Genomic DNA, 19864 nt, shown 5'->3' with positions numbered 1-19864 from the left:
AGTTCCTTAAATTGCGGGTAAATTGGTGAAAGTTTTGTCTAAGGATCTTCATTTTGTATAGATCTTGTTTTTCCATGATTTTTTCTTATTTCCACCATATAAGTTTTGTCTTAATGTCTAAAGTTATTGGGCTATCCAATATATTGATGATAAAAAGTCTTTTCATTTCATAAAATAGAAATCCGTATTTACATATCCAAGTTAATGGAGAGTAGCTTGTTAGCTGATATCTCCTTTTCACTTAACATTAAGATAAAAAGTATATAGTAGTATAGTATAGTATTTCCATAGTGTTTTTCAGTTGGGCTTGTTAAGAACCACATCTATTGAAAATTCTCGGTACAGTTGTCGCTTCCCGGCAAAGTGAGCGCCTAAGCTTTTGTTGAATATTTTTTCATATTTTTTCCATAACCATTAACATACACACACTGGTAGACAGGCGGACAGACAGACAGATACACTGAATGAGGGGTAGACAGATACTCAAGCCTATCGCCACCATCATCATCATCATCGCATCCACACTTGTCCCACCGAGATGACAGTCCATCCTCAGAAGAAAAATCAACACTGACAACGGCAACACCCAGAAAAAATTATTAGCAAAACATATTATTCCCTTGAAATTATATAAGGTTGATTCCTTAACTGACTTCAAAATATTTTCGGCATTTATATTCGCATTTACAAGAAGTATAAAATATTATGAGAATTTTTAAGAATCTTTAAGAACTCATTAATATTTTTCGTTTTAAAATAATGTAAACTTTATTTAAGAACTTGAGCACCTACTTTCTTTCGGTGCAGTAGCATCACCGACATTCTCTCATCCTCGGTGACAGCGACATTATCACATTGTATTACGATATCAGCGGAGGCAGCGACAACAGCGACGACATTTTGTTATGCCTTTCCCCATATATCTACTATGTATATATCTACTATATGTGGCAACGATTCAGTGCGCAATGTGCCATGCATGTTTCGCCCATTCCCTTTCGGGTTTACTTGGTTCGGCGATTGCGATCAGTTCGCACAACGAAATTCCAATATGGCGGGCTCAAGCCCCGCTCACACACACACTCGCGCACTCTCAGTCGTGTCGGAGTCAGAGTCCAGAGCACCGCTCACCCATACTGACGCGTCCAATTAAGCTTCGTTAAGATCAATTTAAATCCCGCATAAAATATCAAATAGTTTTTGTATTTTAGTTCCACTTCTGCCTCGGTTGTCGCTATTTGTTCTCGCTCTCAGTGTTCAGCGAAAACAAATAAAACATACAAGAAGGAAAAACCTCGACTTATGATCATGAACACACTGAGCGATGACGATCTATAAATGGGTAGGCTGTCCAGCATTAGAATTTCAAAATTTAAATATTTTTAAAAAATTTCTCCAAAGGGTCTATAGATTCTTAGCTTATTTTTATATTAATATTTAACATAAAATAATTTTAGTAAACGTAAAGCTTCAAATATAAATTAAGTATTTATCCCAGAGGGGTATGCTTTCAGTGTACATTTCGAAATCTACTGCCCACGAGACAAAGTCTGCAAGTCGACCCGTAGTCGTAATCGTAAACGTACCCGAACCCGGAGCCGGGCTTTTCCCCTATCCATCCACTTGGTATATTCTGCCTCTGCCCTGACAAAGATGTATAGTTTTTTACCCATTTTCGTTTCGTTAATTCTCCATGGCACTTTGGGGTCCACACTTGCCTGGTACTTACTGTTCTTGTTCTTGCCAGTCTACCCCCTTTACATGATGCACACTCGAACAGGGGGGCGGATGCTAGAGGCTTTCGTATTCAGATATACGTATCTGACATCTGACCCAGCCGACCAGCGACGATCAGAAACGTCGACTCAAATTGGTTTATGCATTTTGCTTTCTGCTGCCTTATGAATTTGCCATCATTTACATGAGATTTTTTTGGGCATGACTGTACCAGAGAGCAGAGTTCAAGAATTATGGAGGGAATTTGGTTTTTTATTACATTATTTCTTTTAAAGCAATTGTTTTATAAAACAGTGTATGTCACACTCTAGTCTTCATCCTTTATATATTAATGGCTACGCTATAAATAATTTGGTTTTATTTTCTTATAACGTTCATAAAAAAAAGTATAATAGACATAGCAAAAAAAAAATGGTTCTTCTAAATATTACAATTATTAGAAAAAGATTTGACATTTGAAAATCAGTCACAAGCAAAGGGGCTTATGTTTTTGTAGTTATTAAACAAAGTATAAAGATTTTACAAGATTCATTTTTAAGATGCAATTACTTAAGGAACACTTGTATTTCTAGTTAAAAATATTAATATTATTGTACCAAAAAGACAAATAGATACACGTTTTAAAAATTTCCAAATTTTAAGTCCACTTTCGAAAACGCTGTTGAACTTCTTCTTTTTTTACACGCCGTACATTATTTTTTTTTTTAACACTTTACGATAAACACTTTACGAAAATTGTTTAACTCTTTCCAAATCCCGAATCCACACTCGCGTCACGCCCACGCCACGCCCACCCACAAATCGCACTAAAAGCTTAATGCAATCAAAGGGAAAGTGAGAGAGGACGCCAATAAATTAAAGGCAATCACAATTGCTAGCGCATATCAGACACCATATATGGGGCATATAGGGAGATAACTGAAGATGTCAACCGCTGGGCCTGGCCGGTGTAATTGGCTTTGGGTCTTGGGCCGCCTGTCGATGGATGCACGAAAAATCGCAACACAGTGCGCGCAATTCAAATTAATTGCCGACAATTGTGACTTATTTAAGGCGAAGGCGCCATTTAATACGCCGGCTGAGTGGTGGGAGTGCTGCACTGCAGCTGCGGCTGATAACTTAAGCGGCACGATCGCTGTCCCAGACCAATTTGTGGTGTTATGCAATTGAAATCGATGCCCGGGCATTGCTAATTGTTATCCTGTTTTTGAATTTATCAGCCAGCGCTGCTTATTAAAAGCATAAAAAACATTATGCTCCGTTCACACTAGACTAGAGTTTACAATAAAAAGCCAGAAAGATCGGGTCATTATTATTTAAAAGTTACTCATTTACAAGCTAGAACTATTTTTAATTTTTTTTAGAGGTAAAAGGAGTATTGCAACAACTTAAATACAAACTCATTTACAAGAAAAATATTTAAACTCAAAAAAAATCTTGTTTTGGCAGTTATGCATACATTAAAAAAAAAACAAGAAAGAAAGCAAACTTCGGCAAGCCGAAGTTCATATACCCTTGCAGCTATTGCAAGAATTCAACATTTTTGAAAACATTAAAATTATGATTTACTGCGTATATGTTTAAAAACATTGAAGCTATGATGATTAGCAACTCAATTATTTGATAGTTATTTAATATATTTTTATTATTTCTATGGGAGCTATATGATATAGACGTCCGATTTAATAATGATAAAATCTAAACCATAATTCTGAAATATTTAACCATTGCTATATGTCGAAGAACTGAACAAAAAATTAAAAAACAAAAAAGTTATAATTTTTTTCATTTATTTTTCCGATTCTTCCTATGGGAGCTATATGCTATAGTCGTCCGATTTTGATATAATTTAAACCGTAAATCGGAAATATTTTACCATTACTAAATGTCGAAGGGCTAAACAAAAAATTAAAAAACAGAAAAGTTATAATTTTTTTCATTTATTTTTCCGATTGTTCCTATGGGAGCTATATGCTATAGTCGTCCGATTTTGATGAAATTTAAACCGTAAATCAGAAATATTTAACCATTACTAAACGTCGAAGAACTAAACAAAAAATTAAAAAACAGCAAAGTTATAATTTTTTTTCATTTATTTTTCCGATTGTTCCTATGGGAGCTATATGCTATAGTCGTCCGATCCGGCTCGTTCCGAATTATATACTACCTGCAATAGAAAGACAACTTTTGGGAAAGTTTCATGCAGATAGCTTTAAAACTGAGAGACTAGTTTGCATATAAACGGACGGACAGACGGACAGACTGACAGACGGACATGGCTAGATCGACTCTACTAGTGATGCTGATCAAGAATATATATACTTTATAGGGTCGGAGACGTCTCCTTCACTGCGTTGCAAACTTCTGACTGAAATTATAATACCCTCTGCAAGGGTATAAAAATCATTGAAATATTTAATTAAATGGTTAATATTATGCGTTTTTTTTCTGAAGCAGTAGCAGCTTAGCAGTGTTGGAAACGGAACATTATTGGCTCTGTGTCAAATACAAATCGATAGGCGCAGATTTGATGTTTAAAATAAAATTGAATGAACCACTCGAACGCGTAGTACGATAATAATTAACTAATAAAAATTGTTGTAACTGCACTTGACACTGTCTTTCTGGTGGAAGTCACTTATCGTTTTTGGCGCTGCTGCCTGTGTGGCGACTTAATTGTTTGTAATTAAATAAAATTTTACAAGGTCGATTTCAAAAACACACTCCCGGGTCTGGTAATTTGTTTTAATATAAAATGCCGGCCGGCAATTTAATTTGTATCCGAGGCGTCGGAAAATTGATTCCTGCTCATTATTTCATTAAAAGCATTCTGCCAATTGTCTGGAGCTGGGCCAAAGAACCGACTGGCCTATCAAATTGTCTCCCGCGCTCCGTGATTTTCGCTTGCAGTTCGATTTGATTTCATGAATGGAATTGTATCAATTGATTGTTTTGGTCTTGTTATCGTTGCCTTTCGATCGTCGATAATTAAGTCGGGGGTGTGTATGCCCACCCTCTCTCTACGGCTAAATAGGTTAGAATTATTGAGGCTCTGGTGCTCTGCATCGTCTTGGGTTTAATGAACAAATCAAATTGTCTAATAGTAATCCAATTTACTTGATTCGAGATGGTGCCAAGCATTTTAATTGGTAAAACAAGTGCCAATCAATGTGGAAGTAGTTTTAAGTTGTGGAAAAACGTAATTGGGTTAAGTCCCTTACTTAATGGTTTTAATGAATAATTGACAAGTTTTTTAATCTCAAAAAATTCTAAACTTGTAAATTGTTAAAATTTCATTGCTGCCCATGCATGACTTTACCACAAATGGGTTTAAAATCAAAAACCGTATAAAAAACCTAATTCGGAAAAACAATGATTATTTCCAAAACATTTCCAAGATTAAATCTTAAATAGCAACACTGAATTACATTTAAATTATAACGCAACATGATTGTTTGATTACTTTTAAAGCGAAGTTGTAGGAACTAAAATATTACTTAAGGGCTCTCCAAATTCAGTCTTCATAGTATTACTCCCCTTCGCAATTAACACAAATCTGTGAAAAAAGTTATTTAAAATATTAGAAGATTTCATAATCTAATATCAGTTTACAAGAAGGTGTAAATTTCCTCCGAAATAACTTAACAATAAAAGTATGCGATCTATTATCACAACAACTCGGAATTCAAATAAAATAAAAAAGCTAGTCATAAAAATTCCACATATAAAGACAATATAGGAATGCCATAATACATTCTTAAAAATATTCGACTAACATATATTTGTATATAGATGAAAAACAAATTCCGAAATACGTACGCACTGGATTCTGAAACGTAGTCATGGAAGGGATTCCGAAGGGGGTTGGTCATGGGCGTCGGAAGGGGACCGTCGTGACATGCGGGCAAGTTTAAATTGATCTTAACGAAGCTTAATTGATTGTGCCTGTGTGGGCATATGCATGTGAGCATTGTGTTGCTTTGCGAGAGTGTAGCCTACACTTGACGAAATTGGCGGATTGCGAATACCATGTATCAAAATCAAGTCAAGCAGAAGGTTCCATCTCTTTGAGCAGTGTATAGTGGACATGAACGTTTGCTCTGGGGGTATTATTGAATCTGTGAAACGGATCCAAGCACATGTGCATGGTTGGAATACTTTTTTGGAGACAGTATAACAACTCGGTGATAGAAAAACTATTTGTAAAAACAATTCGATCTTTTCTTTTTACTTAAATCTCGACCTTTAAAGTTATAATACAAAGTAAAATTTCAATTATATTGATGGAACTGCCTATTCTAAATGTATCGATAAAATATATAGGTGAAATAAATACGAAAATCTCTTAATTTATAAAAAGAATCCCTGCCGAACCATACCGACCAAACACTGTAAGAGATCCAAGTTTATCGTTTGTTTATTTCAGATATCAACTGGTTTCATTGTTCACCACACACTGAGCGTAGATCTGTTTTATCTTTGGACACGTCGACTTAAGACGAAAGATTTGCTAAGGGAAGTATGCCAATTCACAATGGGCGCTAATGAAGTACACGGTTTGGGGATGGATGGTGGGTTTCAAGAGTCGCTTAGGCGTTGGCGAAGTCAATGCCCTTCTGGATGTTCTTCTTCAGCTCGGGAATGGCGGCCTCCAGCAGCTTCTTCTCGTAGTCGTTGAGCTTGGGCAGGCCGAGGTTCTCCTGGATGCCGCTCTTGCCCAGCACCAGGGGTGTGGAGAAGAAGGTGGCCTCCGTGACGGTGGACTGAACGTACGAGCACTCGACCACGTTCTTCTCGCCGTTGAGGCCCTTCAGCAGGGAGCCGGCGAAGCGGGCGCCAGCATAGGCCATCGAGAGGGTGGCGGAGCCGGCTCCAGCCTTGGCCTTGACCACCTCGGTACCGGCCTCCTGGATGCGCACGGTCAGTTTTTCGATGGTGTCCTGGTTTCCTTTGAAGAGCGGCTGGCTTTGGGACAGCACGGGCAGGATGGTGACGCCGGAGTGGCCACCGATCACGGGGATCTGCACGCTCTGGGGATCCACACCCAGGGCATGGCCAATGAAGGCGCGGGCACGTACCACATCCAGGGTGGAGACACCGAACAGACGCTTGGGATCGTAGACTCCAGCCTGGATGTACAAAAGGTATAAGAATTCCGTCTCTTAAGGTTTGGTTCATCTCACCTTCTTGAGGATCTCGGCAGCGATGGGCACGCAGGTGTTCACCGGGTTGGTAATGATGGCCACCAGGGCCTTGGGGCAGTTCTTGGCAATGGAGTTGGAGATGTCCTTGATGATGCCAGCGTTCACGTTGAACAAGTCATCGCGGGTCATGCCGGGCTTGCGGGGCACACCAGCGGGGATGACGACCACATCGGATCCTGCAAAAGGTAGGCAAACATATTGGTCATTAATTGCCCGGACACACTTTGAGCTTTGATCTTTTATGGTTTCAATCTCCGTGGCTACTGCCCTGATAAGTACCTGCTTCTGATTACGTCGTTATAAAAACCAATAACCTTTACTCTTTGCGGCTTATCTTATCAGAGCATACAATTAGGTTCATGCAAATCACATGAAAAAGCTTTTAATTTGAAGGAACAAGTTTTTTTAACTTTTTGAAAATTAATGATTTTATTTTATTTTTATATAAAAAATTATTTTAGCTATTATAAAAAGCACTTTTGGATTTTGTGTTATTTTTTCTTTAAATAATTTTTATAGAATAATAAATATAATATTCTTCTTTAACTTGCTAAACAATATAAAAAAATAAAAGAATAATAATTTTGTTTATCAAAGCTAAAATATAAATTTTATTTTGAATTATTTTTTCTAATAATTATTCATTTTTTGATTGGTGCGATAACATTTTTTCTAGTATACTATAAGTTTTTATAGTATGCGACTCAAATGGCATCAATATTTATATTCTATAATATGTATAATTATTATTATAAAAATTTATTTCTGCTTTTTTTTCTCTTGATGAAGTGTTTGGTAATTTAAATTAATTATAATTACAGAGGAAAACAGCACTAGTTTTATTCTATTGATTTTATTATAGAATGAGAAATCATACTTTGCAGTAAACATTTAACAAAACATTTATATTATGCTTCTAAAGTCAAAAAAAAATCGACAGCTCAGTTAGCATTTACTTATACCATTAACATATCAAAATTTGGTGATAGTAACTAATAAATTAGTTTTTGAAATATACTAAAGTTAAACCATTAAGCTACAAATTAGTGCATATAACGAGTGATAGCCGTCGGTTTATCCCCCGCCGCTTCTCACCCCACCAATCCCCCTCCCACTCTTTGCAAATTTTCCACTCGCAGCCCCTAGTCACATAACCTCACTCGCGGCCCCTGCCCTCTACTCACCCTTCAGGGAATCGCCCAGCTGGTCGGCACCCATGAATCCGGCGGTCTTGCTTTTGGTGTCGATGTGGGACAGATCGGCGGCCACACCAGGCGTATGCACAATGTCGTAGAGGGCCAAATCGGTGACCAGGGGATTCTGCTTGAGGAGCAGCGACAGCGGCTGGCCAATTCCTCCAGCGGCGCCGCAAACGGTCACCTTGTAGTTGTTCTATATCGAAATTGGGAAATATATAACCCATTGTTATGTCAGGTTTCATAATTATAGGCTCTTATAGGCTCTGCATCTAGATGCAGTGTCATCCGGCTGTTACGTAAACAGTTGCAGTGGAGTGGTGTTGGGCCGATTCTGGCCGGGATTTCGCTAGATACGAGGCTCACCTGCTGACCAACCGAAAAGGTGCGCACTCCCTGCAGGGCCAATTGCTTCGTCACTTGCTTCAGCATATTTGCAAGGTTTTTTGGTACAAAATATTGGTTAAACAATTAAACGAGAGCAGTTCTGCCAGCAAAATCCCACGGGCCAATGAAACAGATTTGCAAATCTACATTGTTGTTGTTGTTGCTGCGGTGGCGGGGGTGAACAGGGTTGCTTTAATAAAAAGCTTTTTCTTGAACTAAAAGCTTTTGCTTAAATAGTTGTTTTGGTTCGAAGGTAAGGGACTAAATTAAATATATGTAACTTATTCAATCTTAAGTTATATTTTATAATAACTCTGGAGGGGTGTCTGCTTTACTCATTTTCATTGGACCACGCCGGGTCGCAAATCAAAATTTGAATTCAAACTTGCGTATATCGATGACATACTAAATAACTAACAGTCAACGGGAGCTGCCAACTTAGTTGCAGGTACTTGTGACACTTTTCAGCACTGTTCTTCAATTGAGCCGGAGATATTTATTTATTTTTGTTTTTGTTTATTAACTAAACTCTGGCAGTTGCATTTTAAGTGAAGATATGAAACTGAAGTCCCAAGTAGTCGAGAATTCAAACTGTTAAAGGTTAGCTTCACAGATAAATAACTAACTGCCTCATAAATTTCTCATTTTCATTATTTAGTGAACCCAAACTGAACCACAAAAATGTCATCCTTGCGCCTAACTAAACAGCAACACGACCATTTAAGTCTGCTGCAAAGACCTGCTGGCGATGTGGTTGAGCTGTGCAAGTCCGCCTTCGATTACCTAATAAATGGACCCAATCCCAGCCGCTACGAGACGTTGGCCAAGAAGTACTCGGATTCGGGAAGCGCAGAGGCAGTGCAGCAGGCTGTGGAGGCGCTTATATCCCTGTTGATAAGCGTAACCACCCGGGTGGGAGGTGACTGCGTCAATATGCAGGCGATCCTACGCCAGACATTTCCCGATCTCGGCGACGATGTGCTGGAGGTCCTCGAACAATTTGTCACCAGCAAGCGAAACTTTGTGGAGGGCTCGATAAAGTCAGCCAACATACGTGCCTATCGGCTGGTCAACCTGGACTGGCGACTGGAGGTGCGCACCGCATCACGGAGTCTGCTGGAGCAGTGTCATGTGGTGGTGACCATGAAGCTATACCTACACACCGAACCGAAGAACGAAAACCGCGAATTGCTGGCCGTGGACACATCTGGACGCAGTGAACAGGAGCTGAAGGCCATGCAGGAGGACGAGCGGCTGCATCGGAAAGATCTGCTGGTGCAGACCGATGTCAGCAGTCTGGTGCACATGATCAAAACGCTGGAGGACGCGCTGGCCGAGTCCAAGACGCGGCGCATTCGCAACATAGTCGATGCCATACACTGATATGACTCCAGAACTCACAATCTTGTTAACGCTAATTTAATCTGGACCAATTTATTACTACTAAAGCTAACTAGAAAAGGGATTGCCTTGTAATTGGGAGGCGGCCAGAGCTTCGGCGGCGGCTGACTTCAGAGCAACCTTCTTGCGTTGGCGGTTTTCCTTCTTCTCCTCGGGCGTTTTGCGCAGCGCCTTGACGCGACGCGTTTGAATGGATCCCGTTTGTTGCTTGCCCAGATGGACACGTCCCTTGGTGTTGCCTAGAGCATCCGTGCTGATGTTCTTCTTCTTGCCAACCCTAAGCTGCTTGGGCTGCTTGCGTGCCTGCTTGTAGAGATCCTCGCTGGCGATTTTAGTGCGACGTATGGCAAAATCAGCCGATGGTCCAATCTCTTCCAGCTCAATGCGCGGCGTCTTTTGGCCGGACTTCTTCAGTAGAATCCGGTACGAACGCATCAGGATGTTCATGTCGTCGGTCACAGTAAAACTGAGGACGTGCTCGATACCCTGCAGGCGAATCGAGTCCACCTTTTCACGCTGGAAAGTGTCGATGAACAGGTTGCGTAGGCGCCTCAGTTCCTCGGTTTGAGCCCATTTCGGGCCATTAAACACCAGGCAGGGCTTAACACAGGCACCAATCTTTTCGTTCTTAAACTCGGAAATCGCCTGATACCGCTTGATGCCCAACTCAAACATATCCAGCACCTCGTTCTCAAAGATTCTGCCCAGGATGATGTTGTCTGGTCGCTTTTTCGATGTGGAACCAAACGAGAACAGAGCAGCATCGTTCTTCATGGTCAAGCTGGCGGCCAAAGTAATGTTTACGATTAAGAGTTCACTATTTTGGGTTAACGAAACTTACAACTCCAGTGAGGAGGGATCGTCAAAGGGTGTTATGTCGTTCTTGCGGTTTAGGATCTTCACCAGCGGCTTCTTCAGCGCTTGCAGATCCTTCATGCACAGTTTCACGTTGCCACCGCATTTCCGTCCATCCAAAAAGAGCATAGTGCGGGCGGATTCAATTAGTTGCGGCTCCCTGGCCAACAGCACCTTCTTTCCCTTGCGGGTTTTGGGTTTCCTGAAATTAAAATCAGTTGCATTTCTTTGTTTTTTGTTAGATTGTGGTGTGCTGTTCACCTGATGCGTAAAAGCGACATATTAGTACGCGTTCTAAATTAAAAACTAAGCGAAATAAAGTACAATTCAGGCACGCACGTGTAAAGACGCTGCGCAACTAAAGATGACACTATCGATAGTAATGACGGTTTGGCTCTAGTCGACCGCATCGATAGTTTTTATTTTATCAAAAATGAAATAATGTTTTTATCAAAAAATCTACCCTACATTTTAATAATTAATTTAAGTCTTAAGTCTAGAAAACGTTAGAAGCAATTTGCCTATAAACTTTGAATTGTTTTCTGTTCTACAAATGTCATCTCAAACTACAATCAACAGTTGCCTTTCACCCCCAAGAATGTAGCCATTCGCCCCGAATTAAGTTGGTATTCACCTTGAATAACAATTACATGTTCGCCCAGTACGTTTCTTCGTCGGTTGTAAATAAACATTTGATAATGTATATATAATTATGCTGCGCAACGGCCAGAATCAAGCGCATTTGCTAGCCCGGAGCCTTGGGCAGCTGACCCGGGGAATGGCCAGTTCAAAAAGGACTGCCAGTAAACAGGAGAAACAGAACCCTAAACTGCCAAAGCCCTCAACAGTAGAATTGCCGCTCGAGGAACCTTTAAATGCCAGTTATTTGTCCAAAACCCTGGGTAAGCCAGCACTTTAAAGAAGGCTTGTGCATTTAATAAAATTCATTCATAGGCAGCAACTATAAGGCCTGGGCTACTGCCCTAGAGAAGCACCCCGAACTGAAGACGGTGAAGCGCAAGGACCTCCTAAACTCCTACGACACTCTCAAAGACCTGAAATACAGCGTGGATGACATCCTGGGCAGGCCAATGATAATCTACTACGGAGCTACCACGCTGGCTAACCGGCACAGTGTCTTGCAGGAGTGCGGCTTCCACAACGTGACCATCCAAACGCTTGCCAAATATGTGACCGTGGTCAATAAATCGATAGAAGTCCTCAAGGCGCAGAACTATATCCCTTTCGATGTGAAGGTGGCAGAGCGTCTGGCGGGGTTTTTCACGGACATTAACCTGCCGGTGGATATGCGGGAGCTGGACAGCGAAAGCATCACGTTGAAGGGCTTGAGGCAATCCCTGCTGAACGCCTACTTGCGCGAACGCATTCAAATGGACGACAACGACCTGCAGAAGATGTGGCGCGTCTACTCCCGGGTCCGCCACAAGAGCTTCCGCGCCGTGCAGGACACTGTGGAGCTTCTGACTAAGGAGCTAAATTTTACCGCCGAGCGGCTGAAGAAGAATGGCTTTCTGCTCTACTCGGACGCAGATAATGTGCGACGCATTCTGCGGGAGATACCTACCATCGACTCGCAGGACATCCGTGAAATCGGCTTCCGTCGGCCCAAGATACTGATGTCCACCTGCGATAGCTTAAAGCAAACCCTGCAACACGTCCATGCGTTTGGCATCAGTGAGGATGCTGTACTGCGATGCCTGGAGGTGCTCACCCTGGGACCGGATACGGTGCTGGAAAGATTAAGGGATCTGCAGGACATTGAGGAGTTCCAGGTGCTCGGCACCAATCCGCGAGTGCTGCGACTGGTGCACTACCAAAACAAAGCGCGGTTGCGCTTAGATTACCTCAATCAGTTAAGGGTCCGTTGCGCTTCCCTTCATATCCTCTCCTGCGGTTCTGAGGCGTTTGCCAAGTGAGTAATTATGAAGTGCCAAGCTATTAACCATCACATAACTCCATTGCACATTGCAGATTTGCAAGAGATGGTTCAGACCGCACTAAAGGCCGCGATATTGTGGTATACTTGGGCAACGTTTTGTCCAAGGATGTACAAGTACTGCGCAATCTGCTTTCCCGTCATCCAAACTGGTGCCATATACCATTGCTGCACGTAAAACAGTGCCTGGAGTACCTCCTCAGCAAGAAGTTTAAGCTAACTGAGATCTTTGACAACATCCACTTGCTTTTGTATCCCATGTAAGTGATATGGTTTCTTTAACAAGTTTATGTTATAACCATCCCATCCGCCAGTAAACGCATTGAAGAAAAGATGCTTCTGCTGCAGTTGCCCGATGCCCAAGAAGAACTTCAATTGCCTGTGGCGGATTTCCATTCACTAAGCAACAACGAGATCCTAACTCTCATTCTCTACCTTATCGAATCTGAGTTTCACTTCACTGGCGATGGCATTTGGACGGAGCAACACACACATCACGTGGAGAACTTCAACAATCTGCTGCCTGACTTCCCCGAGAGCCTCAACAAGGTCTACAAGTACGGCGTGAAACCTGCCGATAAGCTGGTCATGCAGCATTTATAGGCGCCACCAATAAAATTTGTAAATAGTTTGTTATTAGAATTGGCAAAAATAATGAAATTCAACTTGAAATCTAGTTTGGGTCCTCCCAATTTGTTCTATAAAGTTTTGTTCAATTTTCAATTGCTAAATATTTCGAAATCTTAATGTTCTAACCCGTACATTTTTTGATTCCGGAAATTTGAGGCTTATCTTTTTGATAGTTCTCATTTTCTTGCTTCAAAGCTTCTTGGTAATTAGACTATACACCCGACAGCCTTCTATACAACTCTTAGCTTGTTTGGCTCATCACCAGAAAAAATAATCGTCATAAATAAAATTGATAGTTTAACATATTATGTTTATTATTTTTAATAAGCATAAGAACTTTTCTAAATTTACCGTAAACACTTTTTATTGGCAGTGCCCTTAAACAGCTTTACAAAGAGAACTAAAATTACTCCGATTCCAACTTAAGACCGGCGAAACTTGTCTCCGTTTCCGTGATCAACTCATCCTCGTTTACCTTCAAGGGAGCGCATCTTGTCCAAAAAGTTTCGTCATCGTTGGCTGGCAGGGATGCCCCGGGAAAAGTGTGCAACGACAAGTCATTGAATACATTGTGGTGTTCGTAGTCGTCCTCCAAGGGTGTTTCTGTGCAGTGTTCCACTATTCTTGTTATATGATCATCCTGGCTTCTCCGCGTCATTGTCAGCATCTCAAAGCTGTTTGAGATGAGAAAAACGTTGGGTAAAGACTCCCTCTTCCAGTTGGACCACAAGATGTTGTGCATTAGAGCGTAGGGGCAGTGGGGCAGATAGTAGAGCGTAGGCACCTTCGCTTCCTGTTTCCCTGCGCAGTCTTCGCTCATTACACAGCCGTCGAACAGGCGAATCAGTTCCATTTCGCTATCCCTGAAGACGGGATCAAAGTAGAGGGCCTCCTTGATATTGTGGTGCCGCTGTAACCCGATCACAAAGGCAGCCTGATGAAGAGCATGGTAGGTGCGCGAAAAGGGTCCCAGACCCAGGCAGACAATCCGTTCCAGCGGCTTTTTAATGCCTTCCAGCTGCTGCTGCAGTGCTTCCATGGCCACTAGGAAGTAGTCGCTCTGGCACATCTCCGTGCACAAGTTTTCCAGGCGTCTGAAACAATTTTGCTGTTGGTCTCAGAGACTGTGTGTTGCTCGCATACTTACGGTTGGAATTTCTTCAAATCCACATCCGGGCAGTCGTTCAAATAGTCGCTTTCGGACTTGTGGCGATCCCGTCGCCTGAGGCACTTGCGGGCCATCCATTTCTTGCGCGTTACCACCTGGAAATCCTGACCAGAGTTCGACATTCCAAAAGGTAAATAAACATGTGTCTTCTTCTATGCACCTCGCTTAGTGTGACCATTTGTCTGGAAGTACGGTGATACACAGCCAAAAACAGCCCTTCGTATCAAAATTGTTATAACCAATTTGATTTATTTTAATTGGTTTTAATATTATATAAGAATATGTGTGTTGTAAATTGAAAAATATATTAATTCATCCTTTTTAAGTTTCATGGAAATTAAAATCACAATTAAATCTCAAAATATCAATTCAACTTAATATGAATAGTTTGCAGTATGTAAAATAACACCGGATAAATATTTATCCGATTTTTTGAGTGTATCAGCTGTTTCCTCTGATTCTTCTTGCGCCGGCTGTATTTAATTTTTTGTTCACTTACCATGAACGATCCAAACAAAGCCATCAGTGTGAATCTCTCCTCGCTGCTCAGCTTGAAGGCGGAATTGCTAAGAAAGCAGCATGAAGTCAGACTGGCCAAGGCCACCAAGGCATCCGCCACTGAGTTCCGGCCCAGCAAAAGCAGCAGCGACAACAAGGATAAGTCTACAGATCGCGGCTACAAGAAGGTCGAGAGCAGCAACGACGGCACCAAGGTTTACGAGGCGGAGGACCAGGCTCAGTTGGACAAGTCCCGGCGCGTCCTGGAGGCCAAGAGCAAGTTCTACGACCGGATGAGCCGCAGCGGCGGCAACCTAAACTCCGATGACAACTGCCTGGTGATGTTCAATCGCAAGAAGCAGGAGGCGGACCAGGAGCAGTCGCCGCAGAGGTGTGATTCCCGCCAAAGGCTAAGCAGCAGCAGCAGTTCCAGTTCCAGCGCAGAAGATGAGGGTCAGGACGATGACGAGGTGGAGTTCGTGGATTGCCTGGGACGCACAAGAAAGTGTATGCGAAGGGACCTAAAAGAGGCTCAGCGACGCGACAGGCAGCTGGCCGACAGCATGCCGGAGCGCCTGGATCAGACCAAGGCCAACTGGATGATAGACACCAAAGGCAGTCGCGAGCAAGGCAGTGCCCACAACAGCGATAACGACGATGATGGTGAGCCCATCATTGGACCACGGCCCACGGAAAGTGTCTTCAGCGATGCCCTGTCCACAATGACCAAACACGATGAGCAGCGCTTGAACTGGGAGCGCAAAGAGGTGGAGAATTTCGACAAGCCCGATGTCCACTACCAGGATGTCTTCTTCGATGAGGCGCGCACTCACGGCGTTGGCTACTATGCCTTCTCCACGGACGAGGATGAGCGCAGGAAACAGCAGCTGGAGCTGGACGAGGCCCGCAAGGCCACGAACGCGGAGCAGAGCCGGCGGGACGAGATGCGCGCCAAACGGGACAGCCTCGTGGCCGACCGCGTGCTGGCGGCCAAGAACAGGATACGGGCACGCAACGGCTTGCCACCGATCAGCAAGGAGGACTACGAGCGGGAGCAACAGCAGAAGAATGAGGAATCAGCGGCCGAAGCCGCAGAACGTGAGCGGGGAGAGCAGGAAAAGCAGGCAATAATTAATAAAAAGAAGGCAAAGGAGGAAGCCGAACTGGAGGAGTTACGCAAGGACCACGTACGCGATTGGGACAAGGACAAGCCTGGTGTGTCCAAAACTCGTCTCGACGCGGATGGCGAAGAAGCTCCGGAGGAAGAGTGGAAGTACAAGGCCGAGCGGCTGCCCATGTCCCAGGAGGAGTGGAACGAGAAGCAGCGGTCCCAGCGGCAAGCAGAGTTTGCTCCCATGCAGGAGCCCGTTTCCCTTAAGCGCAGCAACTTCAGCAGCATGCCACCACCGCCGCCAGCGGTGTGGCACAGCGGCCAGGAGCCGGAGTTTCACAGCTTCCACAGCACCAGGCAGGAGAAGAAGTTCCAACGACGCAACTATACGGCCTGCAACGATGATGATCACGATCAAGTGCCCGGCCCTTCCATCCGTGGTGGTCTGGGTGCAGCCATTCCTCCACCTCCTGGTTTGGATGACTTCGCTGCATCACCCACAGCGAAACGGTCCAAGTCCCAGGCCGATCTAGAGCGCTCGATCGAAGCGGGTTTGCGCTTCCTGCGCGACAACTGCGACAAGGGCGTCCTGGGCAACAAGGCCACCTGGACGGCCAAGGCGGATTACTAAGTTAAGGCAACGCATACCCTTCATTTATTGTTTATTACTTTGTGTAAAGAATACTTTAGAAAAACACAATACGCCTAGACAAGCTTTCTATTGTCTCGGTTCTTTAGGCTAATTTCAACATATGTTTTGCTAAATTTAGCTACGGCTAGATCAAATATTTTCACAATTCCTGTCGAATGTTAAGGCCCTGTGCCCAATTCCATATCGATTAGATTATCGTAATGGAAATTTTGCTTTTCCAAACCGAAACAGTAATTTTGCCAATTCAGCAGAGTTCGTTTGTAAACGAAAACGGGAACCAAAAATTAAAAACTGAAACAAAAAATACAAATTCTAATTCTATTCTATATTGGCCTCGGTTGGTTTTCTCATCTAGCAGTTAAAACTAAAACTAAGAAAAATAAGTGAATCTTAAGGGCAAGTGTTAACTGGGTCGCAGGGCCGTGGAATTGGCTGCTACATAAACATAACATAAAGGTAGCGGGGGTACCCTAAACGTACAAAGTCTTGCTATGCTAATGGTAATATTTACTAACTTGCATATAACTAAGGGTTAAGTGAGAATCAACTGGAGCACGCTATCTGAGCTGGTTTATTATTGGTAGTTGATGTTTTGGGCAGACAGCAAGCGTTCCGTTTCGTCTGCAGTGTGGCCTAGAGCATGTCCCGGTCCACCATATCGATGACTATCTCAGACATCTTCTGGCGGCACAGGTCGTTGGGTGGAAAATTGAGCGCGGGCGCGCCCTCATCCTCCTCGTCATCGTCACTGCGTGTCAAGTACATATCCGGGGCGTCCTCCGAGGAGCAGGTGCTAATCGGCAGGATGTCCATGGCCAGGCCAAGGGCAAAGCGTCCGTAAGTCTTCAGCTCCTCGGCAAAACTAGAGCAGTAAACGAATTCAACATCTATTAGTTGATCACATTATTCATATCACATGCTTACAGGTCCTGCAGTTTCTCCAATGTGTCGCAGTGTTTCGGCAATGTCGTGCACAAGATTTGCAGCCACCGGAACAGCTCCACCGTGTACGTTTTGAGCAGTGTCTGCAGCTGGGCATCCCGCATCTCCTTGGTGGTGCAGCAGTACAGCAGATTGGCAATGTCCAGGGCAATGGAGCTGTAGCGTATCAGCTGGAAGTCAAGCAGAGCCACCTCCAGCACCCGTTGCGGATCCTCCGGGTCGTAGTGGTAGAGAAAGTTGTTGACCCAACAGTCTCCGTGGCAGATGGCCGCCAGCGGGGACTCGGCGCTGGCCAACTGCACCATGCGGCCAAAGAAGGATGAACTCTCGGCAAAGTTGCTGATGGCCAGAACATACTTGGAGTCCGCCGGCAGCACCTCGGACACCATCTGAATGGCGTTCTTAGTCAGGCGCTCGTAGTAGTTTCGATACCAACTCGTATTGGCCGTGCAGAAGATGCCCTCGCTGATCACGCTGCACAGCTTGCTAAATTCCAGTGGCTTCTCAAACTTGTACGCCAGACTCAGGGCGTGCAGCTGGGCCACCTTTATCAGGACGGACTGCGTCTCCTCCAGACTGAGGCCTTTATGGCGGTCGGACATCTGAAAGCCCCGTTCGCGAAGATCCTCTGCGGAAAATGAGGGATTAATTAACGTATTTATTGTATATAGTCCCAACAAGTCTTATTTATTTAATTTTAAAATTGTCATTTTTGTAAACATTTGGATAAATTTCTTTTACAAAATAGTACGTTTAAAATGAAAAATATTGCATTTAGATATTTAAGTTTTTCACGTCAAATTTAATAGTATTTAAAAAATCTTGTCAAGGGATCTGTGCAAAAAACATTATTACTAGCTTTTAAAGGTTTTAAATATGTAATAGAATCAAACGTTTTGAAATAATCGTAGGTTACAACTTAAAAACAATACAAATTAAATCAGAATGGATAAGTCTTACAAATTATTTTACGTTCTAAATGTAAAATATTGTATTCTAATAATTAGTTGTACAGGTTCTGTACAATAAATTATTGTTATATAATTGAATCAAAAGTTTGAAATGTATCGGAAGATACAGTTTCAAAACATTTATGAGAATCTGCTAGACTTGGAATTAATATTGCCATTGATAGTTACCCATTATGAGCAGATCATGCCTGGCCGAATAACACTTGGGAATGGCACTGAACACGGGTGCACCCTGGTCCGTTTTGCTGGCCTGGAATTTGAGCAGCTCCGGCATGATGGTGTTGTAGAACTCCACCTCGTTGCTGTCGAATGAGAGATGATAAGAGTGAAATATTGCGAGGATGTGGGCCAATGGAGCACTCACCGAAAGAGCTTGTCGCTCTTGTAGGCCTCCCGGGCGACCAGGCTCTCCGGCATCACCTTGCAGATGACGTTCTGTTCCCACTTGAGACTCCTTCGCTTTCCAGTGAGTTTTATGCGATACAGGGCGGCCGTATAGTTGTCACCTCGGTCGGAGCCCATGGCCAGCTGCAGAAAGGACATGTTCGTAATGATTTCATAACCGAAAGTTTTCCGCACCCAAAAACCTTACCTCAAAGGCATCGATCTGCACATCCGGTTCCACGTGCTTGAAGATGTCCTGGAACGCCTCCAGTGACAGCATTTGTTTGCCCTCCACGGCATTTGCCGCTCCCATTCCGGTTGTTGTTGTTGTTGCTGTTGCTGCAGTCTCCGTAATTCCCATTTTCCCCGGAGTCCTGGCTTTCTCAGGAATCGTTTTTTTTTCAGTTCCGGGTACAAATAATGTTAACACGTGAGCACGATGCACTTTTCTTTTTTCGGTGCCAGGTTTAAAAGTTTATTCATCGATTTTACTCGAATATACCCCGCTACGAAATTCTTCTTCTTATTTTGTCGTCCTTTTTCTTACGTTTTTCGTGCTTTCGTCGTCCTTTATGCAGTTGCAGCCCTGAGCCTTACGTAACGCAATACGGTCTTACGTTGCGATTAAATTGAATTATGTATGTGTTAGCGGTGATTTTATCTAAACTGCATTTTAAATGATCAACTTTATATAGTCAAGCTATTTTCTTAACGGTTACATTTCATTAACATTTATAATACAAGAGCTTAAAATAATATTAAGTAGGAGCT

General features: G+C 43.0%; 7 protein-coding genes across 7 annotated transcripts; 3 read left to right on the top strand and 4 right to left on the bottom strand.

Annotated features, from left to right (window-relative positions):
* Window positions 1-6136: 6136 nt before the first annotated feature.
* LOC108137018 (malate dehydrogenase, mitochondrial) lies at window positions 6137-8662 on the bottom strand. Its single transcript, XM_017258518.2, has 4 exons — window positions 8504-8662; window positions 8126-8333; window positions 6921-7117; window positions 6137-6866 (listed from the first exon to the last, which is right to left on the bottom strand). The coding sequence occupies exons 1-4, from the start codon at window positions 8567-8569 to the stop codon at window positions 6327-6329; spliced, it is 1011 nt and encodes a 336-aa protein (XP_017114007.1). The 5' UTR covers window positions 8570-8662; the 3' UTR covers window positions 6137-6326.
* A 325-nt stretch (window positions 8663-8987) lies between these two features.
* LOC108137006 lies at window positions 8988-9985 on the top strand. The gene is made up of 2 exons (XM_017258503.2): window positions 8988-9124; window positions 9183-9985. Exon 2 carries the CDS (start codon window positions 9206-9208, stop codon window positions 9905-9907), a length of 702 nt encoding a protein of 233 aa, XP_017113992.1. The 5' UTR covers window positions 8988-9124; window positions 9183-9205; the 3' UTR covers window positions 9908-9985.
* Window positions 9943-11156, bottom strand: LOC108137005 (ribosome production factor 2 homolog). The gene is made up of 3 exons (XM_017258502.2): window positions 11042-11156; window positions 10767-10982; window positions 9943-10706 (listed from the first exon to the last, which is right to left on the bottom strand). Exons 1-3 carry the CDS (start codon window positions 11059-11061, stop codon window positions 9974-9976), a joined length of 969 nt encoding a protein of 322 aa, XP_017113991.1. The 5' UTR covers window positions 11062-11156; the 3' UTR covers window positions 9943-9973.
* Window positions 11157-11406: 250 nt separating this feature from the next.
* On the top strand, window positions 11407-13668 carry LOC108137032 (transcription termination factor 5, mitochondrial). Its single transcript, XM_017258532.2, has 4 exons — window positions 11407-11682; window positions 11735-12713; window positions 12773-12997; window positions 13052-13668. The coding sequence occupies exons 1-4, from the start codon at window positions 11493-11495 to the stop codon at window positions 13338-13340; spliced, it is 1683 nt and encodes a 560-aa protein (XP_017114021.1). The 5' UTR covers window positions 11407-11492; the 3' UTR covers window positions 13341-13668.
* LOC108136722 (SRR1-like protein) lies at window positions 13657-14704 on the bottom strand. The gene is made up of 2 exons (XM_017258045.2): window positions 14515-14704; window positions 13657-14461 (listed from the first exon to the last, which is right to left on the bottom strand). Exons 1-2 carry the CDS (start codon window positions 14655-14657, stop codon window positions 13774-13776), a joined length of 831 nt encoding a protein of 276 aa, XP_017113534.1. The 5' UTR covers window positions 14658-14704; the 3' UTR covers window positions 13657-13773.
* Window positions 14705-14964: 260 nt separating this feature from the next.
* Window positions 14965-17106, top strand: LOC108136966 (coiled-coil domain-containing protein 174). The gene has a single exon (XM_017258457.2). The coding sequence runs from the start codon at window positions 15036-15038 to the stop codon at window positions 16773-16775; it is 1740 nt and encodes a 579-aa protein (XP_017113946.1). The 5' UTR covers window positions 14965-15035; the 3' UTR covers window positions 16776-17106.
* Window positions 16773-19647, bottom strand: LOC108136967. Its single transcript, XM_017258458.2, has 5 exons — window positions 19302-19647; window positions 19074-19237; window positions 18878-19011; window positions 17721-18366; window positions 16773-17658 (listed from the first exon to the last, which is right to left on the bottom strand). The coding sequence occupies exons 1-5, from the start codon at window positions 19452-19454 to the stop codon at window positions 17430-17432; spliced, it is 1326 nt and encodes a 441-aa protein (XP_017113947.1). The 5' UTR covers window positions 19455-19647; the 3' UTR covers window positions 16773-17429.
* Between the last annotated feature and the right edge of the window lie 217 nt (window positions 19648-19864).

The sequence above is a fragment of the Drosophila elegans genome, unplaced genomic scaffold (assembly GCF_018152505.1).
Source record: "Drosophila elegans isolate 14027-0461.03 unplaced genomic scaffold, ASM1815250v1 contig_476, whole genome shotgun sequence".
Classification (NCBI taxonomy): domain Eukaryota; kingdom Metazoa; phylum Arthropoda; class Insecta; order Diptera; family Drosophilidae; genus Drosophila; species Drosophila elegans.
Note: the sequence above shows the minus strand (reverse complement) of the source record. Positions and strands in the feature narration are given on the sequence as shown.

Coding starts and splice junctions, on each gene's coding strand:
- LOC108137006 (XM_017258503.2), top strand. CDS start 9,206: ATGTCATCCTTGCGCCTAACTAAACAGCAACACGACCATTTAAGTCTG.
- LOC108137018 (XM_017258518.2), bottom strand. CDS start 8,569: ATGCTGAAGCAAGTGACGAAGCAATTGGCCCTGCAGGGAGTGCGCACC. Junction 7,118..8,125: donor GCTGGGCGATTCCCTGAAGG/GTGAGTAGAGGG, acceptor TACCTTTTGCAG/GATCCGATGTGGTCGTCATC. Junction 6,867..6,920: donor CTGCCGAGATCCTCAAGAAG/GTGAGATGAACC, acceptor TTGTACATCCAG/GCTGGAGTCTACGATCCCAA.
- LOC108137032 (XM_017258532.2), top strand. CDS start 11,493: ATGCTGCGCAACGGCCAGAATCAAGCGCATTTGCTAGCCCGGAGCCTT. Junction 11,683..11,734: donor TTATTTGTCCAAAACCCTGG/GTAAGCCAGCAC, acceptor ATTCATTCATAG/GCAGCAACTATAAGGCCTGG. Junction 12,998..13,051: donor CACTTGCTTTTGTATCCCAT/GTAAGTGATATG, acceptor CCCATCCGCCAG/TAAACGCATTGAAGAAAAGA.
- LOC108137005 (XM_017258502.2), bottom strand. CDS start 11,061: ATGTCGCTTTTACGCATCAG. Junction 10,983..11,041: donor ATGTCGCTTTTACGCATCAG/GTGAACAGCACA, acceptor TTTTAATTTCAG/GAAACCCAAAACCCGCAAGG. Junction 10,707..10,766: donor GATCCCTCCTCACTGGAGTT/GTAAGTTTCGTT, acceptor TTTGGCCGCCAG/CTTGACCATGAAGAACGATG.
- LOC108136722 (XM_017258045.2), bottom strand. CDS start 14,657: ATGTCGAACTCTGGTCAGGATTTCCAGGTGGTAACGCGCAAGAAATGG. Junction 14,462..14,514: donor GATTTGAAGAAATTCCAACC/GTAAGTATGCGA, acceptor AAATTGTTTCAG/ACGCCTGGAAAACTTGTGCA.
- LOC108136967 (XM_017258458.2), bottom strand. CDS start 19,454: ATGGGAATTACGGAGACTGCAGCAACAGCAACAACAACAACAACCGGA. Junction 19,238..19,301: donor TGCAGATCGATGCCTTTGAG/GTAAGGTTTTTG, acceptor TCCTTTCTGCAG/CTGGCCATGGGCTCCGACCG. Junction 18,367..18,877: donor GCATGATCTGCTCATAATGG/GTAACTATCAAT, acceptor CATTTTCCGCAG/AGGATCTTCGCGAACGGGGC.
- LOC108136966 (XM_017258457.2), top strand. CDS start 15,036: ATGAACGATCCAAACAAAGCCATCAGTGTGAATCTCTCCTCGCTGCTC.